The sequence below is a fragment of the Polyodon spathula genome, chromosome 12 (assembly GCF_017654505.1).
Source record: "Polyodon spathula isolate WHYD16114869_AA chromosome 12, ASM1765450v1, whole genome shotgun sequence".
NCBI classification, from domain to species: Eukaryota; Metazoa; Chordata; class Actinopteri; order Acipenseriformes; family Polyodontidae; genus Polyodon; species Polyodon spathula.
This window is the reverse complement of record NC_054545.1, coordinates 31,472,687-31,495,500: the sequence shown is the minus strand read 5'-3', so window position 1 is coordinate 31,495,500 and position 22,814 is coordinate 31,472,687. Positions and strand designations below refer to the sequence as shown.

The window sequence follows — 22,814 nt, the reverse complement described above, 5'->3', positions numbered from 1 at the left end:
TCTGACAGCTGTCCAATCATTCTTGAGCAGAGGCAGTGTTAATATGCCGGGTGAGCACTGAATTTCGCAGACTTATTTTGAAAAGTAATAGATTTCATTATGCAGAATTTAATTTTCTATCTTTATTTTTTTTATTTCACCAGACAAGTGAAACTCTAGTACATTTTCTGAAATATGGAATTGTAAAGTTTCATTTAGCATGTGTGTGTGTATTTGGTCCTGAGCTACGTATAAGACAAAACTAGTCTTACATCTGGCAGCCCCTAATAGCTGGTCATCTAATGACTATGCATTTGCTTAAGAGACTGTAGTTCATTAATAATCTAACAGATTCCGAGCAGGAGCAATCTTAGTCTGCAGTAGCAAAGATTCGAGGCAATGAGCTGTAAAGTGCCACTGTCACAAAGAATTCAGGGTATAGATCAACAGTGGACAGTTCAAACTAGTGCCTTTTGTTTACACTTCCATGCTTAAAATAATTGTAGAGAAACGTTGGCAAATATGTACCTTTATACCCAAGCCTACTTGGTGTTACCCATTCACGCTTTGTATGGATGTTTGCAGAAAATAAACCTAGAGTTAATGTAAAGGGCTATGCTAGCATAATAGTTGAAACAGACCATGAAACAAGCTTCTAAGTGGTATGAAATTAAAGCTAACAAAGTCCACTAGGTGCTCCACCACCCTCTCTCCCTCCTCATCCACCAAGAACCTCTGTGTCACCCTTGACCCCTCCCTCTCAGCACATCTCTACTGTGGCAGGCTCCTGTCACTTCTTCCTCAGCTGCATACGCAGAATTCGCCCCTTCCTCACCAACTATTCCACACAGCTCCTAGTTCAGGCCCTGGTACTGTACAGCCTTGACTACTGCAACTCCCTCACAGCTGGCCTCACTGCCTCTTCTATCTGTCCACTCCAGCTCATCCAAAACTCTGCTGCTTGCCTTGTCTTCTCCCTTCACTGTTTCTCCCATGTTACACTGCTGCTACGCTCCCTCCACTGGCTCCCTATTGCTACTCGCATCCAATTCAAAACTCCTGTACTCGCCTGTAGTTGTCTCGACCTCTCGTTCCCTCCGCTTCCCCACCATCAGCAGTACTACCTGTATCTTGTATTTGATTTTACTCTTATAGGTATCTGTACTCATGTTTTTTGTAATTGCTCTTGTTTGTAATCATTCTCATCCACTTCCAGTACTTACCATGTGCGCTTAATGGATTTTACATATAAGCAAATATTTTTACTATAAGTTAACTGCTCTTACTCAAACCCGCTCTTACATGTAATTATTTACTGTTTTCTTTATTTTGCTTTTATTTGAATTAGATCTTATTTTCTACTGATTTTACTGTACCTTATAACTGCACTTACCTGTATTGTGATATTTTATAATGTGATAGTTTGTAAGTAACCCTGGATAAGGGGGTCAGCTGAGAAATAAATAAATAAAAATCCATGCCTGGCTTCAGACTACATGTTACCAGGGTTTGGGTCATTTGTTAATAATTATAGTATTGTAACAGTATACGTAGGGCTTTTGACTCAATTAGTTTGTGATTGAATATTAAAGCAATGCCACAATGGATTTAAGTAGAAGAGCCTTTAGATGATTGTTACTGCTATAAATCATACATCACTTTTTTTTTTAATTTGCATTGTTATAGAATAACTAATGGTCCCATGTGAATAGGATGCATGGCAATCACTCACACTCCTTACTTCTACATACACTTTAGAGACGTGAAATGTGCACATGCTAATTATAATTACTGTTACTTGGGGGGGTGGATTTGCTTTCTAACACAATGCAAACATCTGCTTAAAATCTGCATACGTGTCTCATATTAGCATCAAATTCTTACTCCCTATGAATAAAAATGCTTTATTATAGTTATCATTAATTATGAAATATGAGCTACGCAAGACCATCTGTGCACCATGGGAAATGATCAATGTCAGTGTCGTAGCATTAAGTGCCAATTTGCTTTAATTACATTATTGGTCAAGGATATTTTGTAAGTTATTTTTCATTGCATGCAAAAGAAAACATGTCCTGTATATAATTTATCATCAACAATCTATAAAATAAGCTTAAAGTCAGGACAAATACTTTCACCTATTCAACAGCAGTGTTACTGTTAAACCCTTGCCCACATGAACAATAAAAACCAAAAACCTTCCATCAATAAATGCCATGCTTTTGTGGTAAGGCTTTGAATTACAAACAACAAAAGTAAAAACAAAGCTGGAAGTTTCCAATGAAGCTGGTTGGATTTTAAAAGCTTTTAAGTGGTTTTGGGGTAATGTGTGCATTAAAATATAATCACAACCAGAATGTCACAAACAATAACAGTACCCAAATGCCATTTCGGCTTATTTGCAAACGGAATAATTAATATGACATTGACAATTTTATGAAATCCTAAGAGGAAAAACTGACATCAAGAGAAGATTTTTTTCCTTCTTTTTTGAGGTTTTGATTTTGTTTGGCGTTTTAAAAGCAGGTCATGCCATACCGAGTGACCTAAAGCCTATACATTTTGGATCTGGGATGTTATTGGTCTTGCAGATTTTCAGTAAGATCCCCCTATGCAAGTACATTTTAAAAAAATCAGATTAAGCACAATGTGCTTCATTACTAAACCGCATACTTGGGCCACATGCAGCTCTAAAAGAGATTGGAGACCCTTTCTATATTGCGTTACCAAAAGCAGCTTTAGAAATAATTGCTTTGTTTTAGCCATATCGTGGTAACATTGTGAAGCTCCAAAGACTTAAAAAGGAATCCTTGAAATCACATTAAATAAAATTAAAAAAATCTCCCTCCAAAACTTTTGGTCAGAATAACTATTATGCACGCTTTGACCATTTTTCAAAATGATAAAACTCCAGAAATGTAGGCCACTTGATTTCAAATAATTGCATTATTTTCTACAAGTTTTCAGCCCAAGGCACAGACACATATTCCACTGGGCTGTCACATACCCTAACCACAAGAAAAAAGAAAAATATTGTCTGTTAAAACTGAGGCAATCCCATGACACCTTCTGTTCAGTCACCCAGGAAACTGTTCCCAGGGGCTCAGAATGGGACTGTGAGCAACGGCAAGAAGAAAAGTGGTTTGTTATTTTTTTGTTTTTCTTTTTTCTCCCCCTAACAAATACTACTTTAAATACTGTAAGTATTTAACTGCTGCATCCAATCCATTAATTAGTTCTTCAAACTCAATCTCAATCACGTGTTAAATTCCTTCATCTTAATTACATAAATAAAATCTCTTCAGTGTAAAATCAGTTTGCAGATCCAAACCCAAATGAAAATGACATTGATTAGATTTAATATGGAAATATTTATTTTGGTTAAGTAATCTATTAAAAAATGAGAATCAAGTACGGTTTATAGACCAAAATCACTCAAAGTTACCACACATTCATTTTTTTATGCCATCTACTGTAGATAACTAAAAACTGCAAACAGAAATAAAAGCTTAAAAAGTATAAAAAAGTGTTTCGAAACCTTAAGCATCTGCATTGATCATATCATAGTTTACATCATATCTATCAGATTTCATATACAGCAGATTTAAATCAACGTCACTTTTATTACAAACCGTCGGGCTTTGTGTAGCAGCATACATTCCAACACAGAATAATGTGATCGGGTCTTTTCCCTTGCCCCTGGCGTTTTTACAGTACCGTTCTCAGTTTGAGAAAATAATCTGTACTGTGCTAATTACAGATTGCTCTACATTGTAAAGCAGTCAACATAGAATTAAAGGTCAGTGTGTATGAAACAAACACATTACAATGTTACTTAAAGTATTAGCACAAAATGTTGAATATACTAAAGGACTGCACAGCTTGTCTGCCTCCTCTAAAACTTAAACTAACAACTACGTCTCCCAAAATACAACGTCTTCAGTTACTAGGAAACAGTACGCAAGAAAAACCAACCCAACAAACATTATCTAATCACAAGAATAAAAATTCAAAGCTACACAAGTTGAAGCGTAAGCACCCCAGTCCAGCTACAAATCAAGCTGGAACCATTGTCAGAGGCAACCGCTAATAAAAGGTGCCTATAACATTAAACTAACGTTTTATAACTTATTAATACATTTCCATATATCATTTATCTGTATGGCTTTATATGTTCAGGAGGTGTTAAAATTTAAGTAACAATTAATTTGCAGAGTTAGTGTGATAGCTTGCTAAGCCATTAAAAAAAAAAAAAAAAACACATGGGTAGTTGTGCAGCAGTTCAAAGTAACATTGCAGTTAAAAAGGAAGGCTGTTTTTTAATGCCTACCCCATTACCATTAATGATTGTACAGTATTTTAGAGGGGAAGTTATTCCCAAATCCAAAACCTTATCTGGAGCGCTACTAACTAAAAACGTTTCCACGTTTCAGTACCAGGAGCCAGTCGATAGAGCAAAATCAGCCATTAGCAACTCCGATCCGGGAGGGCTATTTTATCCCAGGCTGCAAGAACTGGAATGGGCTTTAATTTGCTCAAATAAGAACAAAGACCTGGTAAGGTAGGTTCAGACTTGTCACGCCCTCAGTTACATAATATGTATATAGCCTTTAGTGTTTACTCCACTAAATTAACAAGCAGCACATTCTCTCCCCGTATAAAGAGCTGGTTCACATGTCAGTTGTGTACCTGCTGGTAATCTATTGTCAGCTTGTCTTTTGCTTTCTTTTCTTCTTTTCTTGCGTCACTTTCTGTGCTCGCTCCCTTCTGAGTCTCCCTTTGCTCCCCAGCTTCAGCAGCCGCTTTCTCTGCAGGCTTTGTGTAGGTTTGCCCTTTGGGGTAACAGGAAGACTTTCTAGGCGATCTCCGCAGCTCCATCCCTGGTTTATCTTCCTTCCTCATCCCTGGTGAAGTGTCTGACATCTTTGTTAGGGTCTTATCAGGCTTCTTAAATTCAGGTGATTCAGATTCCTGCAGTTTTAGTCTGTCCAAAAGCTGACAAACAAAACCCAGTATCATTAGAGTCTCAAACTGGTAATCAAAACTAAAGAATACAGGCTGCAGTGGGCGTTGGGTGCCAGATTATTAACAGGTGTAAAACCAAGCATCCTCACAAAAGCAAACTGGGTTATTTACATTTGAAAATGTTCTGCATCCTGCCCTAAAATGCAGCAGTCAATAAGATGCTGATTTAGGGTGGCTGTGCAGTGCTTACCCTTGTGATGGTGAGCGCCAGTTCATGGTAGAAAGCTTTCCCCAGCACTGGTTTATGGTAAGTCTCATCCACAAGGACCTGTGGGTAGCATTTAAACAGACTACTCTCACAAACAATATTAATAAAATGCTAATTACTGAACTCTTTATACATGCATACTGCCCTGGAGGCATCAAAAAAAGGTTTGTGTAGGTAGGAATTGGGATAACAAAGATTTTAGTTTGGGGATTCTTACACTTGAGTTAAAGGGAGACACGCTGCCACTGTTTGTTTTTAATCTTACCATGTTCCAGAACTTTTCAAATGAGACCAGAAATCCTGAACACACCCCGCGCAGTCCTTTAAACGAGCGAATGTGCACTTTGATCTTAAGCCTTTCTTTAACGCAGCGATGCAGCTCTCCCAGGCGACTACCAGCATGAACTGAAGAAGAAAGGACGAAAATGAACAAGCTTGTCCAGCTCACTTCAAATATGTAGCGGCCGTGTCTATTTAAAACGAGGGCTTTTAAATACATAATTCGTAAACACACATATGTGGACAAAGGAGTGCATGTGTTTAGCTAATATAACCCCTAGAGAACCGTAATAGTGTTACTTACGCGGCATCCGGGTGAGAACATTTTTGGGTGCCTTTGCCTTCCGAGGAAGCCTCCTCTTACCGCTGCCTCCCTCTTCTTCATTCGCGGGATTATTAACCATAAGCTTTTTCAAACGTTCAATCCTCTCTGGGTCCGGGACACCCTTCTTCGACTTTTAGTTTTTTTTTTTCTCCACATTCTCGGGTTTAGCTCTCCCCCGTCCGCCTTTTAAAAAAACTCGTACTCTGCCAAGTTATTAAAACATTTCACATTGGGGTACGGCAAAGGAATATCGGGGGAGTAAAGCGCCAACAGGGGGTCAAACTGATCAGAAATGACATCCAATCTGGCCCTCTGACTGTCAGCATCACTGTCCGTTTCTTCCTCCGAATCTTCTTGTCTCCCCGTTCCAGTTGCAGCGCCGCTTGTTTCTGCTTTGGGATCTTCCCTATTACTTGTTGTTTCTCTTTCTCTCTCCTCCATGTTTGAAAGACCCGCTGCTGAGCAGCATGGGAACCTTCTCAAGCGGCAGGCCGTTGTACCACGCACTGCTTACGAGCAGGAGGCGCTACAAAGCACAGTAAGTTGTTTGACACGGCTGCACAGTTCAATACGTGTATAGTTTTTAGTGGACGTGGTTATGAAGGTTTTTTTTTTTTTTTTTTTTTTTTTATTTAAATAAGGAAAAAAACATTCACTATATCTATACTTGCACATACTGTAAATATGCCTATTTAAATACTCTTTTTTTTTTTTTTTTATAACACATTCGCATTTTAAAAAATCAGTCATTTTTTTTTATTGATATTTTTCCTGGAATTCTTGTTAATAAATAAATAAATAAATAAAAAGCAGGAGAACAAGCTTAGAATTCAAATTACTGCACCCCGTTATTGATGCAGCATGCCGTTTCGGGATGTTAATGTAATCTGACAAAAAAATAAATAAATAAATAAATAAATAATTTAGCTTTGTTTCTGGTACGACAGGTACCATGAAACACCACTTTAAAAAAAAAAAAAACAAAAAAACGCAGAAAGAACGCGGCATGATTAGAAGTAAAAAGAAAACAAACTAATTGCATAATTATCTACCAGTGTATTAGTAACACCGAGTTACATTATGATTAATTTCTTCTTTCGTCAAGAAAGTTGAAGGTAGGAACACTGCCGATTTGTACCCCAAGTGATTTGGTATATTCCGCTGGGTATGCCACGAAGGTAATATAATGAAAGCGAAAGTAAACAGACTGTCACATTGAAATAGGAAATACATAATATTGTTGCGCACATTATTTTCTGGCTAGGCACTTGCAAGTGTTTAGTGGTGATTTTGTGATACCTTATTATAAGGCTAAGCTAACTAACAACCTAAACGGCCAAATATTCGCACGGTATTTGAATGCAATTTGAATAAACACATTTATTGGTTTAACATATTGTGTGCGAGACTATGCACTACAGTGTGTGTACATTTCATTTAGTATTTTAGAATACATTCTCTATATTGGTCTGAACCACAAAGTAACCAAAACAACTATATCGACACATAACCAGTTGAAGCCAGTGTGATACCAAATGCAGCATTACACATGAAAGCATGTCGGTCGGTAGTGCAGTTCATCCGTGGATGAACCAGGGTGTGGAATCAATTTTGTGGCTTCTACTGGAGAACACCGACCATGCCCTGCAGATTTTGTAATGGCGTTATACACGATACGGACCATTAATGATGGCACCCCTGTGCATGTTCAGGCACCTACCTGATGCTTAGTGTCTATTTCTGGGCATTCCTTCAAAACACTCTGGCAAAATCTTTGTCAAACTTAAGAGGACTATATTCTGGTGTCTGCAGCCATTACAGCATTATAACATGTCAACACTAGTACATGCAGAGTAAAAGGGCTGAAACTATTTTGAAAGACATGTTTCATTATTTGTAGTAATGAATGGTAAAAGGCAGCAGTGCTATGCCACTGATTTAATTATTAATTTTATTGTAATAGTCTGTTCTTTTTGTTTCTTTGCCTCAGAAAGCTGGTGTTGGGCAGCAAGCGACTGACCCCTCTACAAATCGTTCGCGCCATATTTCCTGAAGCCTTTAAGAGGAAGCACCGTTTTTACAAAGACTTCACCAGTCTGCCTCATCAGCCTTAGGACAATGGCAAAGAGCAAATTCGAATACGTCAGGAATTTTGAGGTGGATGACACCTGCTTAAGAAACTGCTGGATTGTGGTTAGATTGGATGGGAGGAATTTTCACAAGTTAGTTGAAAATATTTGAAGTACAATAACATCTGTCTAGGCGGAGGCAGGTTAATTTTCATTCCTCTGTGATCAGTTACTGGTATAGTTTTCCTTGCATTTGTAAGTCATATCTAGCAGGTGAAGTGTAGCCTTTGTCATCCCAAGAATTGCAAGGTCGAGTTTCATGCTGTAAGTTACACTGTGTGTGGACACTAGGCTGCATCTGTAATTGTCAGACCATCATTTTTTTAACCCTCTTGTAGGTTTGCAGAGCAGCACAGTTTTACAAAGCCTAACGATGACCGTGCATTGAACCTGATGACAAGGTGTGCCCAGGCTGTGATGGAGGAGCTGGAGGATATAGTGATCGCTTACGGGCAGAGTGACGAGTACAGTTTTGTTTTCCAAAAGAAGTCTAACTGGTTCAAAAGAAGAGCCAGGTAGGATTCGGAATGTGTTGATTTAATAAGATGAATAAATAGAAGTTCATCAGTCAGATGGTTGGAATACGTGATAATGAAATTCAAATTGTTTTCTTCCAACTAGTTCTCAGAATTGCAAAACAGCCACTAATCTCAGAATTATGTGTATTAACAGTTAAGCAGTGATTAACACTGACATCTATGTGAACACTGTGTTATGTACCAGCTATTTCAGTGGAAGTTCACTGTTAAGCAGCTTTCTTTCTTTGTTGTTTTACAGCAAATTCATGACACATGTGGCCTCCCAATTTGCTTCAAGTTACGTCTTTTATTGGAAGGATTATTTTCAGGACCAGACTCTTCTGTACCCACCAGGGTTTGATGGGAGAGTCATTCTGTACCCCAGCAATCAGAATTTGCGAGATTACCTTAGCTGGAGGCAGGCTGATTGTAAGTGTGCTTGATTGATCACACTTTAGTTTTATCCAGGGCGGGGTTAAAAACCTTGTGGTCTGTTCTGTTGCAGACTCCAGAGTCTTAATTGTTTAATTGAACCTGCTGCAGATCATTTAAATCATGCATTTAGTTTATTTAATTAATGGTCTGGAAAACATACCATGACATGGTCTTTAAGAATTTGTTAATAACCCATTCTTGTAATTCTTGTCCTATCTTTCCAGGCCATATCAATAACCTTTTCAACACAGTGTTTTGGAATTTGGTGCAGAAAGGTGGACTGACAACTTCTCAGGCTGAAGAGAAATTGAGGGTAAACATGTTTCTCATCTTAGTTTTACAACAGACAACAACTAGAAAATGCTATAAAACCTGTTTCTGTAGACAGGGGTTGAACACGCACTCGCTCACCAATATACACACTTGACAAGCCCAGTGATTGTGACAGAAAGCAGAATGCTGACATGCAGTGTATTTGACTGTGTTGTTTTTTTCTGCTAAGTGTAGTAATTGCGTAAGCTCACTAATCCCTTTTAATTAGGGTTTTTCTCAGTCTTTGCTGTGCCACAGGTGCATTCAGCTGAAAGTTTGCAGTGCAGGTAATGGCTGTCTCTTTTTTTCCTAACAATGTACATAACAAAAAACCCTCATTTTGCTTAATGCATTTATTATACTGTCTAATCTGTACTGATTTCCTTTACTCTTCTTTTGCAGGGCACTCTTTCAGGAGATAAAAATGAGATTTTGTTTTCTGAGTTCAACATAAACTACAATAACGAGCCTGTGATCCACAGGAAAGGCACTGCTCTTGTTTGGAAGAAGGTAACACAGTTGTATTGTAGAGCAAAGGCATTATTAAGGCTGAACCTTCCCTACAATGCTAGACGTTTGCCAGACCAGATTTGCTGTACAATTGGTGTCATAGCAGTGGTGCAAATATTTACTATCTTATATACACAAAACAAAAACGGTGTCACTAAATACTTTTTTAATCAAGCAACTTTACTTAAAACCAGTGTAACATAATTGAATGTGTTTTTTTTTTGGTTTTGTTTTGTTTTTTAAGATTGATGAAACCACAACGAAAACAATAAAACTTCCAAATGAAGAGAAAGAAAAAGAAATTGTAGTGACAAGGACCCGGAAAAAAGTCACTCCTCTGCATTGTGACCTCATCGGGGAGGAGTTTTGGGAAGAGCACTCAGAGATTCTGGAAGATGACAGCTAGCTGATGAAACACCTGACACTGCAGATTTGAAAGTGTTGAGAGCTGAGTAGAGAGCTCTGTAATGTTAGGTTTGCGGGACAACAAGGGAGGAGGCATTGGTCTAACCACCTGTTCACATGGATTCAGAGAGCTTACAATAGGCTTTAGCAGTCATTTTCAAAAGACTTATCTGTAATTTGTGAATTCATATTCCTGTTGACCCCTTGAAGAGTCATTCCTAGAGTAGAGGTTTGAGACAAAGCTGTTATTTATCAACATTTATTTTTTTTAAATGTAGGAGGCATGTTGTAGAAGAAAAGCAATATTTTTGAAAACTCTTAACAAGGAATTTTTACCAACCAAAACAAGGGAAATTGATTCAATAAATATTTTAGTTTTCCTAACTAAGCATTTAGACATTATCTGAAAGAAAATGTCCATAGACAATAGGTGCAGACTTTAATAATAATTAAAAACTAAAATAAATAAAAACAAAAACAAAAAAAAATTGTGAATGTTATATTCCATTTTAAATTTATTATTTTGCTATTGCAGCTGGCAAGTTCTTTTATGTATTTATTTTCTGCTTTCTGAGAATTAACCATACTTTTAAACGTATACAATTTCAATTCCAATAAAAACAAGTAGACATATCAGTTGTGTAAGTTTAGTTACTTGAACAATTATTAGTACTATTTCATTATCAATTTAAATATTGAGCTTAGTCGTTTTTTTTTTTTTTTTTTTTTTTTTTTTTTTTTTTTATTTTTTTTTTATTATTATTTTTAAATTACGGTATTAATGTTTTAAGTTTGTGACTGTGACAGACTTTGTCATGGTACTGGTGTTTGTGATGATGTACCTTTATCACGTTTTGGTTGTCACGGTTTCTATTATGACACAATTGCACGTGGTTGTTAAGATGTTATTTATATAAAGCTTCCCGCGCCTAAGGTTGTCAGTTTGAAACGGGAAGTTCTGAAGTTGTTTGTTATCAACCGAAACAAAGCTAACACATGGTATTGAGATCACAATAAACTCAATTCAACGCTATCATAATCTGCGCATTACCAACAATGGATAGGCGCCATAGACAGAGCCTCACCGCAGAAACGTTTCCGAAAAAAACGGATGGGAATCAAAATGATGTTAAAAACGAGGCGATTCAAAACAGGTCAGGGACCAGCGAAAGCATCACCAACAAATCCGGTAACGTTTTACAAACAGAATATATGTCTAAAAACGATAACAAGTCATCACTGGGCAATGAAAAGCAGCAACTACTGGAATCGAAAATTATGAAAATACGTCTTGGAGATCTAAAGAATGAAACAATTGCGGATACTAAAAGACACACTGACGTGAAAATTGTTTTAAAAGCCGAGAGTTTAAACGAAATGGGTGAAAGAAGAGCAGTTGTCTTATTATCGAACGAGAAAGATAATAAAGCAGGTAAACTAGACACCATCCATGGGTCAGCTGAAGAAAACAGTGGGAACAGCGTCCGGATGTTTTTTACCGAACAGGGCGACAGCACGGGAAATACAGGTGTTAGACAAGAGGAAAATAGACCGGTGCATTGTATTACTACTTTCACTGTAACACAGTCTCAGCAAAAAGAGGTGATACCTTTGCAACAATCCAGCAGACCTAGCGCTCAGAATCAAGGTGTCCCAATAACTCTTCACCATGTTACACCAGAAACAAACTTCCATATTCACGGTCCAACAGCTGCGCCTGAAGCAATCAGGTTAACACAAGTGCCGTTTGATATCAAGTTACAGCCAATGGTCGAGCCGTCTGTAAAAGTTGAGACTAAAGACGTGCCACTCACTGTCCCACCATCAGATCCAGGTAAAACCGTTTAACTGTTAATGCACACACCGAAAATGTTTTATACTCTATTAACAAAAGGGTAATATATAAAACCAGCCTATGCGCAACATAAACATTGTTAAGTTGGTCTGCTAACGCTTATCTTGTGTGTTCGTAAAGCTGAGAAATTAACTGTTATTTGTTCAGGTGCCATGGAAATGTTTTATATTATAATAATTAGATGTACTAATAACCTAATGTATTGTACTAATTCACTTTCACTGTGAATAATTCATTTTGCAAGTTAACAGGAAGACTTGGTCGGCCGTTAAATTAAAGCAAGTGAGAAAATAAATGTGTCTAAGGCAATCCAGTAAACGTTTTTCTTTTAATTAGGAGCATTTGAAACAGCCCAGAGTAAAGACCGAAATGGGCACATTAAACGTCCAATGAATGCTTTTATGGTCTGGGCCAGAATCCATAGACCAGCACTTGCTAAGGCTAACCCAGCTGCTAACAACGCAGATGTAAGTGTGCAGCTTGGGATAGAATGGAACAAGCTCTCCGAGGAACAAAAGAAACCTTATTATGATGCAGCTCAGAAGATTAAAGAAAAGCACAGAGAAGAATTTCCTGGTAAGAGCATGCACAGGTCACCAAGATTCTCACATACTGCAATGAGAAGCTGGACACTTCACTTTTTCAGTGTAACGCTGAAAACAGAAACTAGCATTTCTGAATATATACAATAATTTGTAAGGCATTTTATAATATCTATATTATTTTGTGGAACAGACATTGGAAACTAATTAACTACTAGAACATGGTTTCAAATACAACTATGCATTTAGAGGGTTTTATGATAGGAGCTAGACAGCATGTAGCATCTTTCTCACAATTTGAATCTGGCTGAAAAAGACTACAATTATGTCTGATCACATAGCTATACAATGTTATTTACAATATTATTATTATTATTATTATTATTATTACCAGTGAGGCTGTTTCACAAAGTCTAAGACTATTGGCAATCTGATAAAGGTCATTGCTAAATTTGGCCACCAGGGGGCACTAAAAAAAAAAAAAAAAAAAAAAAAAAAAAGGATAAACTGGAGAAAAGCATTTAACTATATTCAATGTTGGCACGGCCAAATATCAACCCACACTTTATCTGAGAAACTATAAAATCACATTGTTGGTGGTTAGCCTAGCTAAATTGCAGTGCAAGATAAATTTATAAAGCATTGTAATGCAATAAAAAGGCCTAATATAATATAAACTTGCTGCACTGAAACTTAAAAGTAGTTAAAGTTTTACCTCGGAATGTACAATTCAGTGTTTAAAGTTACAGAAGACTTTAATTGTTGCCATGAATAATTTTGATAGGTTGGGTATATCAGCCAAGGCCTGGAAAGAGAAAGCGTTACCCACTAGGCATTTCATCATCTCTAATGTCAGGTGCTTCCCAAAGTGTCCTCAGTACAACTCCAGCTCCAGTCATGCGACCCACCACCTATTCTGTAGTGATCCCTAATATACAGACAGGTAGCTGCTGCTCTCCAGCTGCAGGTGAGTGTAGAAGTGTGATAGAGTAGAACTGATTGAATCAATAAGTCACAGAAGAGCTTTAAATCTAGTCATATTTAAAAACAGTAAACCATAGAAAATGACTGGTGTATGGACTTGCATATTTATATACACTTGTATTACAATGTTTACAGTTTCCTGTATAATACAACTGTAAGTTCCTTTTTGATTTCAATGTATTTTTTTTTTTTTTTTTTTTATTACACATTCACAGGGAGCAGTCAATCTCCTGTTCAAGCCACAAACAGGACTGTCCAGCAGTCACTCCCGGTAACTATGTATCAGCAATCCAGCCCAGTCCAGATGATTGTTACAACAGCCAACCTGCCGGCTCGTCAGTCAGGGCCAGCCTCATGTTCAGTGATGTCTGTGAAGACTGATGCGCACCGCAGTATCCCCATGCCAACCTCACTCCCAAGCCACCCTGAGACTAGATTTCAGTGTGCTCCAGTGCAGTCCATGCCCAGAACCTTTGAGAGCAGTGGCATTACCCAGTACCGCTACAGCACCCCCTCTGAGCTGCTGAAACCCAAGGAAATGCAGTCCAGTGTAGCCAGCTGTTCAAGAGGACCACAGCTTCCTCCACCACCCTTTCCCCACTCACATGTTTACCCCCCACCCAGCATGACTCACCCAGCCAATCTCTTTGCACCGACACCACAATTTCCATTCCCTCCCCCCTATTTTCTACCAGGACCACACTACTTCCAATCAAGGTGACACATAATTTGTTTGATTTGAACTAAATCATAGATACAAAAAATGTAGTTAATCAATGCAAGTACATCACATACTTGTTGTACTTATCTTGGAAGTTTGATGCAAACTGCAGATTATTTCTGTATACAATAATCAAAAATGCCATGCAGTTTATAAAAACTTGTTGGCCATAACCTTTGAAGCATACATTACTTTTGACATAGAGGTTAATGGGAGTGATTGCACACCCATTAGAGGTACATGTGTATATGGAACTCTGTTTGGATATTATTGTTTAAAGTAGCATATTACCCCCATTAGTGTACCCCTGTAAAATATGGTTCATAAAACTGCATAATAAGATAAATGTAACATCCGTACACCACTTTATATGGTACATTTTAATGGTTTTTGGAAATTTTTACTAACTCATAAATGCTAAACAGAAAAGCAAATGCTTGTTATATTTGCATTTAATCAACATATTGAGTGTTTTCTATCTTAAAATGCATCCTTAAAACTTGTTCCTTTTCATTTTACAGCCCGTGTCCTTATAGTCGTCCTCCATATGCCTACAACGAATATCCAAACCCAATGTCTGACTACCTTGGTTACTACGAAGACCGATACCAGAAGCACGAGGCTATGTTTTCTGCCCTGAACCGGGACTACTTGTTCAGGGACTGCGCAGATGGGGGCCTGCACAATGACGAGTCTCATAGCAGAGAGGGCATGAATGAGCAGGCTTTCCAAGGCAGCCACGCAGCAGAGGAGTATCTGAAGGTGCCGCTGCTGGATGTGGGCGCCCTGGAGAACGTCTTCACAGCGCCTGTAATGGCTCCAACTCGCCTGCAGAGAGTCAATGTGATTGACACTGACGAGGAGGAGGAGGAGGAGGAAGACAGAGTTATGAGAAATTTATAAAGCAAAATAATAAGAAGTAAAAACAAACAAACAAATTAACTAAATTGACTATAGCTTTACTGCAAATTAATAAAATCTGTTGTTTTAATGAACAAGAATGAAACTTTTTGTTTATTTTACATGTATCAGATTCACTCTTTTCAAAGCTCCCTTTCATGTTGTTGCTCCCCACCAATTCTAACCCAAAGCCATTGTAAATACTGTATATCATATTCATTAAAATCATATAACCAAATCTATTTTAGGAGCTTTAACAAGGTGGATACTGATAATCTGGTATCAGATATATATATATATATATATATATATATATATATATATATATATATATATATATATATATATATATATATGTATTTTTAAAAAGTTCTAAATGGTGATTTAGTTTTAATACATACCTTTTCAAAAGTGATATTAAACATTTTGTTACTAAATGAACTGTATGTATTATTTTTGTTACACCATCACATTGTTTAGGAATTTGTTGCTTATTTTCTTACAAATATGTTTTTTTTTTTTTTTTTAGTTGCTCGGTATATTTTTGTACACATTTTTAGAACCCCTTTTTTGTACTTGCCTTACCCTTTTACTCAACAATATATTAGGTTTAATAAACGAGCTTCAAAGAGTGTGTGTGTTACTGAGAACTATGTGACTTGCTTTGTTTAATCGCACATCAGCAGCTATTGTTGGTGATCAAACTCACTGATATACAATACTGTGGGGATGGTAACTACAAGCCCATTTTACATGTGAATCTTTTATACAGTAAAAGTTACAATATACTGGTTGAAAGGGGGTGCTGGCTGTGTTTGTGTTCTACCAGGAAGATGCTGAAGTTCTGAAAAAAAAGACTATTTTCCAGTCAGACTGCCCTTAACTAAATATGTAAAGCACATGATTACAGTAACTTGAGATTGGCATGATGGCAGTAAATTCAGCTATTACATCTTGGACGTATAGTGGAAATACTTTAAAGTTATTTTATACTAAACTATCTTGAAGAAGACAAGTTGCAAAAAATATATAAATGTATGTGTAGAACATGATAAGATGACTACAATAATGTTAAAATATAACATCCTCAATAACTGATCCTTGTATTTAAAAAGTGTGTTAATTTTTCTATTTAATAGAGTAATCCCCGGGCCATTACAATATATAACTCGATTTTTAGTCTCTCGAGATGCTGAGATACTCCCCCAGTCAGTATTACGTTGGCCATAATATTCTTGCTCTGATCGTCAGAAGGGGGAGGTGCTATAAAAAACTAGAGAGAACAGTAGGATGCACAATTGTGCAGCTTCAGCTAAACGGCTGCAGGAGGTAGATCTTAATACTGTAAATTTATTCACAGACATTCGTGTTTTCCCGAGCTATTTTATACCGTTTTTTTTGTTAAAGCAACATGTCGCTCACATAGCTGAAAATATATATTTTTTGTAATTCATATGCAGTACTGTAATTGTTTATTTTAGAACTAGTGTCACTTTATAAAATGGATCTAAGGGCAAAACAAAGCAGTTGGTTTAATACACTGCCGTTTAAATTGCAATATTTTATATATTTCATTTCTATCACCGATTGGATTCATGCTGGAGCTGGGTATGCCACAATTAGAGGTGAGTAAACTTTTATTTACCGTTCAAAAGGCACAACTCTACTGTTTTCTTTTTGGTTTGTTGAGACATTTATATACCATACACATGTTGTCTTTATATTTTCATTGCCAACCAAAAGCTAAAAATGACCCTTCAAAATATGTTTGTTTTGTAATTATAGTATATCCATGGAACCACCCAATTCTGTGCCAAATAAAGCAAGTTTTTCATTTTTTATGTACTGTCACATACAGTCAGATCAGTTGAAACTGTAATTCATTAAAATCTGTGAGGCACTCACTTGAAGATGGTAGGCTTGTAAAATGTCATTAAGCAGAGACAGTTATCTCCATCCCTCCACAGAAAGTAGTGAAAGTAGTCACAAGGCATAATGAAATCATCTTTTCGTTATTACTTGTTGTGATTATATTTTGCTTGGATGGGCACTTTTAGGGCCATCTCTAATGAGCACCTGAGAGCTTACAGCAATACCTGTAAAATGTTGGACCATGTGTTCACTAAAAAGCGAATCTGTTATTTTAAAGTCCCGAGTCTTTTCAACTTATGTTAGTGGCTCTAAATATCAGCTGCATTAAGGCTGGCATAGGGTTGGCCCTTCCAGTCTACAGCATTGTTATAACTAAGTTCTAAATTGTTTGAAGCTAGGTTCTAAATTAATTAAATCGATTGACTAGCCCTCCTTTGCATCTATCATACAATACTAATGCACTTTTCAACAAAGTTGTGTTATAATGATCTAAATGCCAGCTGTATAGCAGATTTCTAAAAATGTAATCACCTGGAATAGCAGTTAGGACTCAGCTATTCTCTTTTACAGTGTGGAACTCACACTTTCATTTTGGGCAGCTTTTTAGTCCATCATTACTCATAACCTTAACTCTGTTTCTGTATTTCTGTTTGTAGATAGTGGATGGCTGGACCATCAGACACACAAGCTAGACCATATAGCGCAATATGAAACCATCATCCCTCAGTGGTTGACTCCTGCACGCTTAAGGAGATCAGTCTTAACAAATAAGGTTTGTTCATTTCAATTGACTTTTATTGTCAGACACATAAGGTAGGACTCCTTTGTAGAGTCTGTGGGCTGCTTTCTTTCACTGCGGGCAAATCACAGGAAAATTGCCTTCTCTAGAATTGATGTAAAATGTGGTCAGTTTGCCCTCAGTGGAAAAGGAGAATCAACCTTGTTATCAAAACCAATGAGAAGCATTTATATAAAGCAGTTATATACTTTTAATAGACTTTGTGGAGAAACAAGTCTTCCTCACTGCTGCTTTGCTTCAGGAACACGTACAGCAACACTGCTATTACTCAAACTAATTGGGAACAGCTGGTGTTTGGAGAATTCAATTGTTCTGGTGATCGAATTATGACAGTGACATTTTTACATGACTTTCCCAATCAAGAAACCTCCTAAAAATATATAACTCACCCCTTTACCTGTAATTATATAGCCTGCACTGTTGTGTAAATTCCAGCAAATCAGTGCTAAATGGCACTTTTTTTTTTGCAAACAGGGCAGAAGAGCACAACATACAATCAGACAGGTTAACAAGGGGCTGTTCAGAGAATAGCAGTATTTGCATAATAGCAGTATTTGCATAATAGCAGTATTTGCATAATAGCAGCGTTTGGATAAGCAGGGTTCGGATAATCAATGTTTTTAGATATTTAAATGTCCCCCAAACAAAAGTTAAATATAAGGTATCCACCACCATATTTTCATATTTGAAACAAAATCTTCTAAAATGATTTTTGAGACATTTCAACAGGAATGGACAGATTTTAATTTCATCTTAAACCAGATTGTATTTTTTTCTTTTTTTTTTTAAATTAGTATCCTTCTGCAGCAGAGATCAAAGTAACTGCCCAAGGAAAAGATCTGATTTTACAGATCGAAAGGAACGAGTAAGTAAAATCTTTATATAACAGCGTTTTCCATTGTTTATGTGTTAGGCTTGCAAGATAGTCCCTTTGTTAATTGTGATACAGGAATCTCATGGAATCATATATGAAAGCAAAGCAATTGGACTGATTTTTTGGCACTGAACATGAGGAGGTCTGAGCCATGAGTTAATGCTTTGATGTCTCCCGGATGGCAGTGTCTGAAAAGGCCAGTGGGAAGGGATATCGACAGAATTGTAAGGTGCAGATTGATGTACAGTGTGATGTCATTACAGTTGTCTTCCTGCTGGAGCTTCCCCCTATAATTACAGCTTGTGAGAGCCAGCATTATACTGTGCATCTCATTGTATTTCTTTTTCAATACATACATGTTATGCACTCCAACTACATTAAGATCATTTAGTAGCATTTTAGTGACAATTTTATTTATTTATTTATTTATTTTGTGCTATTGTGGACTTACTCTGTGTAATTTAGGATGAAATAATGCATTATAGTACTTCTTTAAAAAAAGTCAAAGTTTGTAAAAAGGTCAGCAGCCTCAGGCTTCTATTACCCCTGTCTATACATTGTCATAACAGAATGGGATTGGCTTTCCTCATATCCAGTTCAAATGACAATGAATATCAGCCATCACTGCTCCCCATAGACTGGCGCTTCCTTGGACAAGCTGTGAAATTAAAATGCATGTTGAGTTTTACAGACCTTTAAATGATTCTCTGAATAAATTGTGACCCCTGAATTAAAGTGTCATACTCTGCCTTCTAAATGGGTGTTAGCAGTTACCTAATGATCTGCAATTCTCTATGGGTTTATATGACAACTACTGAGAATTTTAGATTGAGGATGGGATAGGAAACTGCCTATCAGTTTTTTTGGTTTGTTTTTTTACCCCAGGCATCCTGTTTTACAATACATTTGTAAGGTAAAGTTCTTTGTAAGTCTTATGAAAGCCAACATTGCAGCAAGCATTGTCTTTGCTGTTCATTTCCTGTGGGTGGCATCCTGTCCTCAATATAAAGTTGCAAAACATAACTATATGTAATTTGTAAGTTCTCTATATTATTCCTAGATTAAAAAACAAACAAACAGAATAACACAAGCAAAACTGGCACATACAAATAATCTGTTTCATGTGATTTGTATTACAAATGAATGTATGTTTTATCCAGGTATATTGGATTTTGAAAAGCTCTTTCAAGTTCTTAAAATGGCATGATAGTTGTAGTCCCATCCATTGATGTATGAGCATCAGCCTCACCGGAACAACCGCCTAATTGTGTGTCTTTATGGGCTTCAGAGGAGGTTGGAGCTTGTTGGTGAATCATATGTGTCCACTTCTCAGTGTGTCTGTGGAAGTTACTGACATGTCTCTCATGAGAGGGAATGAGATTTGTGATTCATTAAATAGACACATTTGTTGGTCCTTTTGTGCTCTACTTGCTTTTTCCTTTTTTTTGTAAATTTTAACGGAATTACATCTCAAACAATCTGATGGTTTCAAAATAAGCTCTGTCTCTTTGTCCTCTTTTTCAGGAGTATGGTAAGGTAGGGCCTGCATTCTTAGCACTCAGCCACTTGAAAACTACTGTTGGCTTGGCCCAGAATCCAATGCAAAAAAAGGATTTCAGGCAAATACCCCCCCCCTTTAGCAGCAATTCATCACAGCTTTGTTTATGTGCCTAACACTAACCCAAACCCTAACAGCATCTTTTATATGTCATTGGAAAAGGCATTGTCCATCAAATAGCAGGGTCATGTCTTCTGCAGAGCATGTTCACGATCAATTAAAAGCTAAAGAAAACAGTAATGACAACGTCTGCTTGATAGATCTCTTGGGTAGAACATTCTAAAAAGTAGTAGGAGTGCGTTAGACAGACAAGCAATGTTGCTTGTCTAGCCACAAGAACAACAAGAAGGCTGGTGTCTGAGTATCTCAGCGAACAGCGTGGAGTGCAGGGGTCAGTACCTGCATTTCTAACATCCTTAAAGGTGATCACATTGAAGTCAATGTGAAAGTGCACAGGAAAACACAGCAGTGTAAAGCATTGTGTTGGATAAATCAAACACATCTCTTTTAAGGCTCTTGTTTTTAATTGATATTAAAATAGTCATATTTTTCAGGGTTTCTAACAGCATAGGAGTTTTGTCTGTAACCCAAGGATTATTTTACCTGTGGGTCAACATGCTCTATTTTGTTGTTCCTTCGATATTTTAAACCCTGTGCATTTATGAATTCGTTTTTGGTAGTGGGGAGCATTTGCGTGCTTGAAACCTGCTTCTTTTACAGCGGGAGCATTCTAAATACCGTTGAACTGGTATGATTATACTGTTCAAATATTTATGTAGCTGCATTAACCCCAGCCACTCCAAAAGATATTACATGTAGTAAAGCAGTGTTGTGAACCATTTTCTGTGCCATTCCTACTGTGTCAAATCATTTTATCTTTCATTTTGGGTGTTAAAAAAAAAAACATCTACCTGTTAAATATGTACAACATACTTCATTAAGTCTTGTTTCTTGAATTGCAAATCATGCCAGACTTGAATAATCCAGTTGGTTTATATCTGGGTCACACTGGAGGAGGGGTTAAATGCATGTAGTAAGTTTAATTTCTTGATGAATTGGTGTGAGACAGAGGCCCTGTATCTTCGTACTTTATGAGATTTCTGCTGTGAGCAGTTCTTCATTTTCCTGCGGTTGCTGGTAAAATAATAACAGCTGCCTTATTTTGGACAGTGATGTCATTCATCAGCACAGTACATTTATTCTGATCTCTTTGAGATCTTTATTAGATCAGAAATGCAGATTCAAAGACATCTGTACATTAGCCATCTTTCCAGTGCTCCACACATTCATATGCAGACTCTGATAATAGATCTCCCCTTTCCCGGTGCTTTCATCCTAATGAAAATGGCCTGGGGCGACTACAGATTAATCAGTTTAAATCAAGGGCTCTTGCTGACTCAGTAAGGTCAAACTTAATAGATTAAGCAATTAAGCACCAGCTTAGTTTTGGGTCCAGGGGGTACAGTATTATCCCAATGTGCTACCAATAGACATTTCTTCCAAAATGAAATAGCAGCAAACTGATACATTTTCTGTGTCTTTTCTGATTACAAGACTGTTTCTTTAACCACTGGACCACACAGCCTCCTATATTGACCCCTAAGTGCTACTGTGCATACTGTATGTAAGTGGTTTCATGGTACTTTTGAAACCCAGTTTACAAGAATTTGCTTTCATTAAAAGTGGTACAAGAACAAAACTGATTTGGAAATGGGCTTGCGCATGCATTATGATGCATCACTTCCCTGTAAATGTTAAGTAATTCAATACTCTAACAGAATGTGAACCACTGACCTCCATACATTAGCTCCCTTTGCTTTGTGTCACATTCACTAAACTGGTCCTCTGTTTCAGAACAGCCAGACATTTACGAATCAAATCCTGCATTTTAAATCAAAGCCAGTGTGTGAACAAACCCTAGTATATCTAACTGATAAATGATACCGCAGCTTTCCAAAATGTGGTATACAAAGTATTGCATGTAAGTATGATAGTGAAAAAAAGCAGAAGTAACTATCGTATCATTTGGCAGTACTAACCTAAGTAAACAGATTTTGATCTTGTCTGTCAGTTTTTTCTAAAATCTATATGAATTAATCTACATTTTTCTAATATTTATTTTCTTGCCTGTTTAATACTCTCATTATTTGTGCTCTGTATGGTTTTTTAAGTTGGTCTTTCTCATTATTTGCTGTTCTTATGAACTATACCAACAAAAATTGCTTGTTAAAGCAAGGCTGGTTGTGAGGTAAGGTGGGGAAGCATATTGGCCTTGAATGTTTTGAGAAACAACTTTTGAATAAGTAGTGAGCTTGACAAATAATACTGTAATCTAAGAAGAAAACAACAGAGATGGATACAGAATACAAATAATAGGATATTTAACAGGTGAGGAATACATGGAAAATGTGGATGGGGAAGTAAGCTGTCACAGGGACATATACTGTATATTGGTCATCTGTTTAATCTCAGCAGAAGCACTTCATTGGAAGCATTGAAACCAGAAGACCGGTTTGGTCCTTTACTACTTTACTAGCTTTGAAGTTAAATAGCTCTCTAGGGTGTGTATTCACCATTGAGGTCA

The 22,814-nt window shown here is 37.1% G+C and overlaps 3 protein-coding genes and 1 pseudogene across 8 annotated transcripts in view; 3 read left to right on the top strand and 1 right to left on the bottom strand.

Moving 5' to 3' along the window:
- Positions 1–4,281: 4,281 nt before the first annotated feature.
- Positions 4,282–6,358, bottom strand: LOC121323829 (annotated as a pseudogene).
- Positions 6,359–6,796: 438 nt separating this feature from the next.
- On the top strand, positions 6,797–10,628 carry thg1l (tRNA-histidine guanylyltransferase 1-like). 5 transcript variants are annotated; one of them, XM_041265096.1, is made up of 7 exons: positions 6,797–6,994; positions 7,807–7,973; positions 8,284–8,460; positions 8,723–8,892; positions 9,123–9,211; positions 9,613–9,720; positions 9,965–10,627. In XM_041265096.1, the coding sequence occupies exons 3-7, from the start codon at positions 8,339–8,341 to the stop codon at positions 10,124–10,126; spliced, it is 651 nt and encodes a 216-aa protein (XP_041121030.1). In that variant the 5' UTR covers positions 6,797–6,994; positions 7,807–7,973; positions 8,284–8,338; the 3' UTR covers positions 10,127–10,627. The 5 variants fall into 5 exon arrangements, with proteins under 5 accessions (XP_041121030.1, XP_041121027.1, XP_041121026.1 ...); XM_041265093.1 differs by having other exon boundaries at positions 6,797–6,931; positions 7,807–8,038; positions 9,965–10,626; XM_041265092.1 differs by having other exon boundaries at positions 7,807–8,038; positions 9,965–10,626.
- A 311-nt stretch (positions 10,629–10,939) lies between these two features.
- On the top strand, positions 10,940–15,130 carry LOC121324867 (transcription factor SOX-30-like). The gene is made up of 5 exons (XM_041267075.1): positions 10,940–11,959; positions 12,317–12,556; positions 13,307–13,489; positions 13,722–14,223; positions 14,749–15,130. Exons 1-5 carry the CDS (start codon positions 11,182–11,184, stop codon positions 15,128–15,130), a joined length of 2,085 nt encoding a protein of 694 aa, XP_041123009.1. The 5' UTR covers positions 10,940–11,181.
- A 1,310-nt stretch (positions 15,131–16,440) lies between these two features.
- The window catches only part of LOC121323963 (disintegrin and metalloproteinase domain-containing protein 19-like), a 29,360-nt gene continuing 22,986 nt past the window's right edge, over positions 16,441–22,814 (top strand). For both annotated transcript variants that reach the window (XM_041265313.1, XM_041265314.1), the window contains exons 1-3: positions 16,441–16,752; positions 17,656–17,771; positions 18,593–18,663. In XM_041265313.1, coding sequence (XP_041121247.1) covers positions 16,629–16,752; positions 17,656–17,771; positions 18,593–18,663 — 311 coding nt within the window. In that variant the 5' untranslated portion in view covers positions 16,441–16,628. The remainder of the gene's footprint in view (positions 16,753–17,655; positions 17,772–18,592; positions 18,664–22,814) is intronic.

Bases quoted from the DNA above. Each gene is read 5' to 3' on its own strand.
- thg1l (XM_041265093.1), top strand. From the start codon at position 7,935: ATGGCAAAGAGCAAATTCGAATACGTCAGGAATTTTGAGGTGGATGAC. The intron at 8,893-9,122 runs GTAAGTGTGCTT...CTATCTTTCCAG, and splicing joins TAGCTGGAGGCAGGCTGATT to GCCATATCAATAACCTTTTC. The intron at 9,212-9,612 runs GTAAACATGTTT...CTTCTTTTGCAG, and splicing joins AGGCTGAAGAGAAATTGAGG to GGCACTCTTTCAGGAGATAA.
- LOC121324867 (XM_041267075.1), top strand. From the start codon at position 11,182: ATGGATAGGCGCCATAGACAGAGCCTCACCGCAGAAACGTTTCCGAAA. The intron at 12,557-13,306 runs GTAAGAGCATGC...TAATTTTGATAG, and splicing joins GCACAGAGAAGAATTTCCTG to GTTGGGTATATCAGCCAAGG. The intron at 13,490-13,721 runs GTGAGTGTAGAA...ACACATTCACAG, and splicing joins CTGCTGCTCTCCAGCTGCAG to GGAGCAGTCAATCTCCTGTT.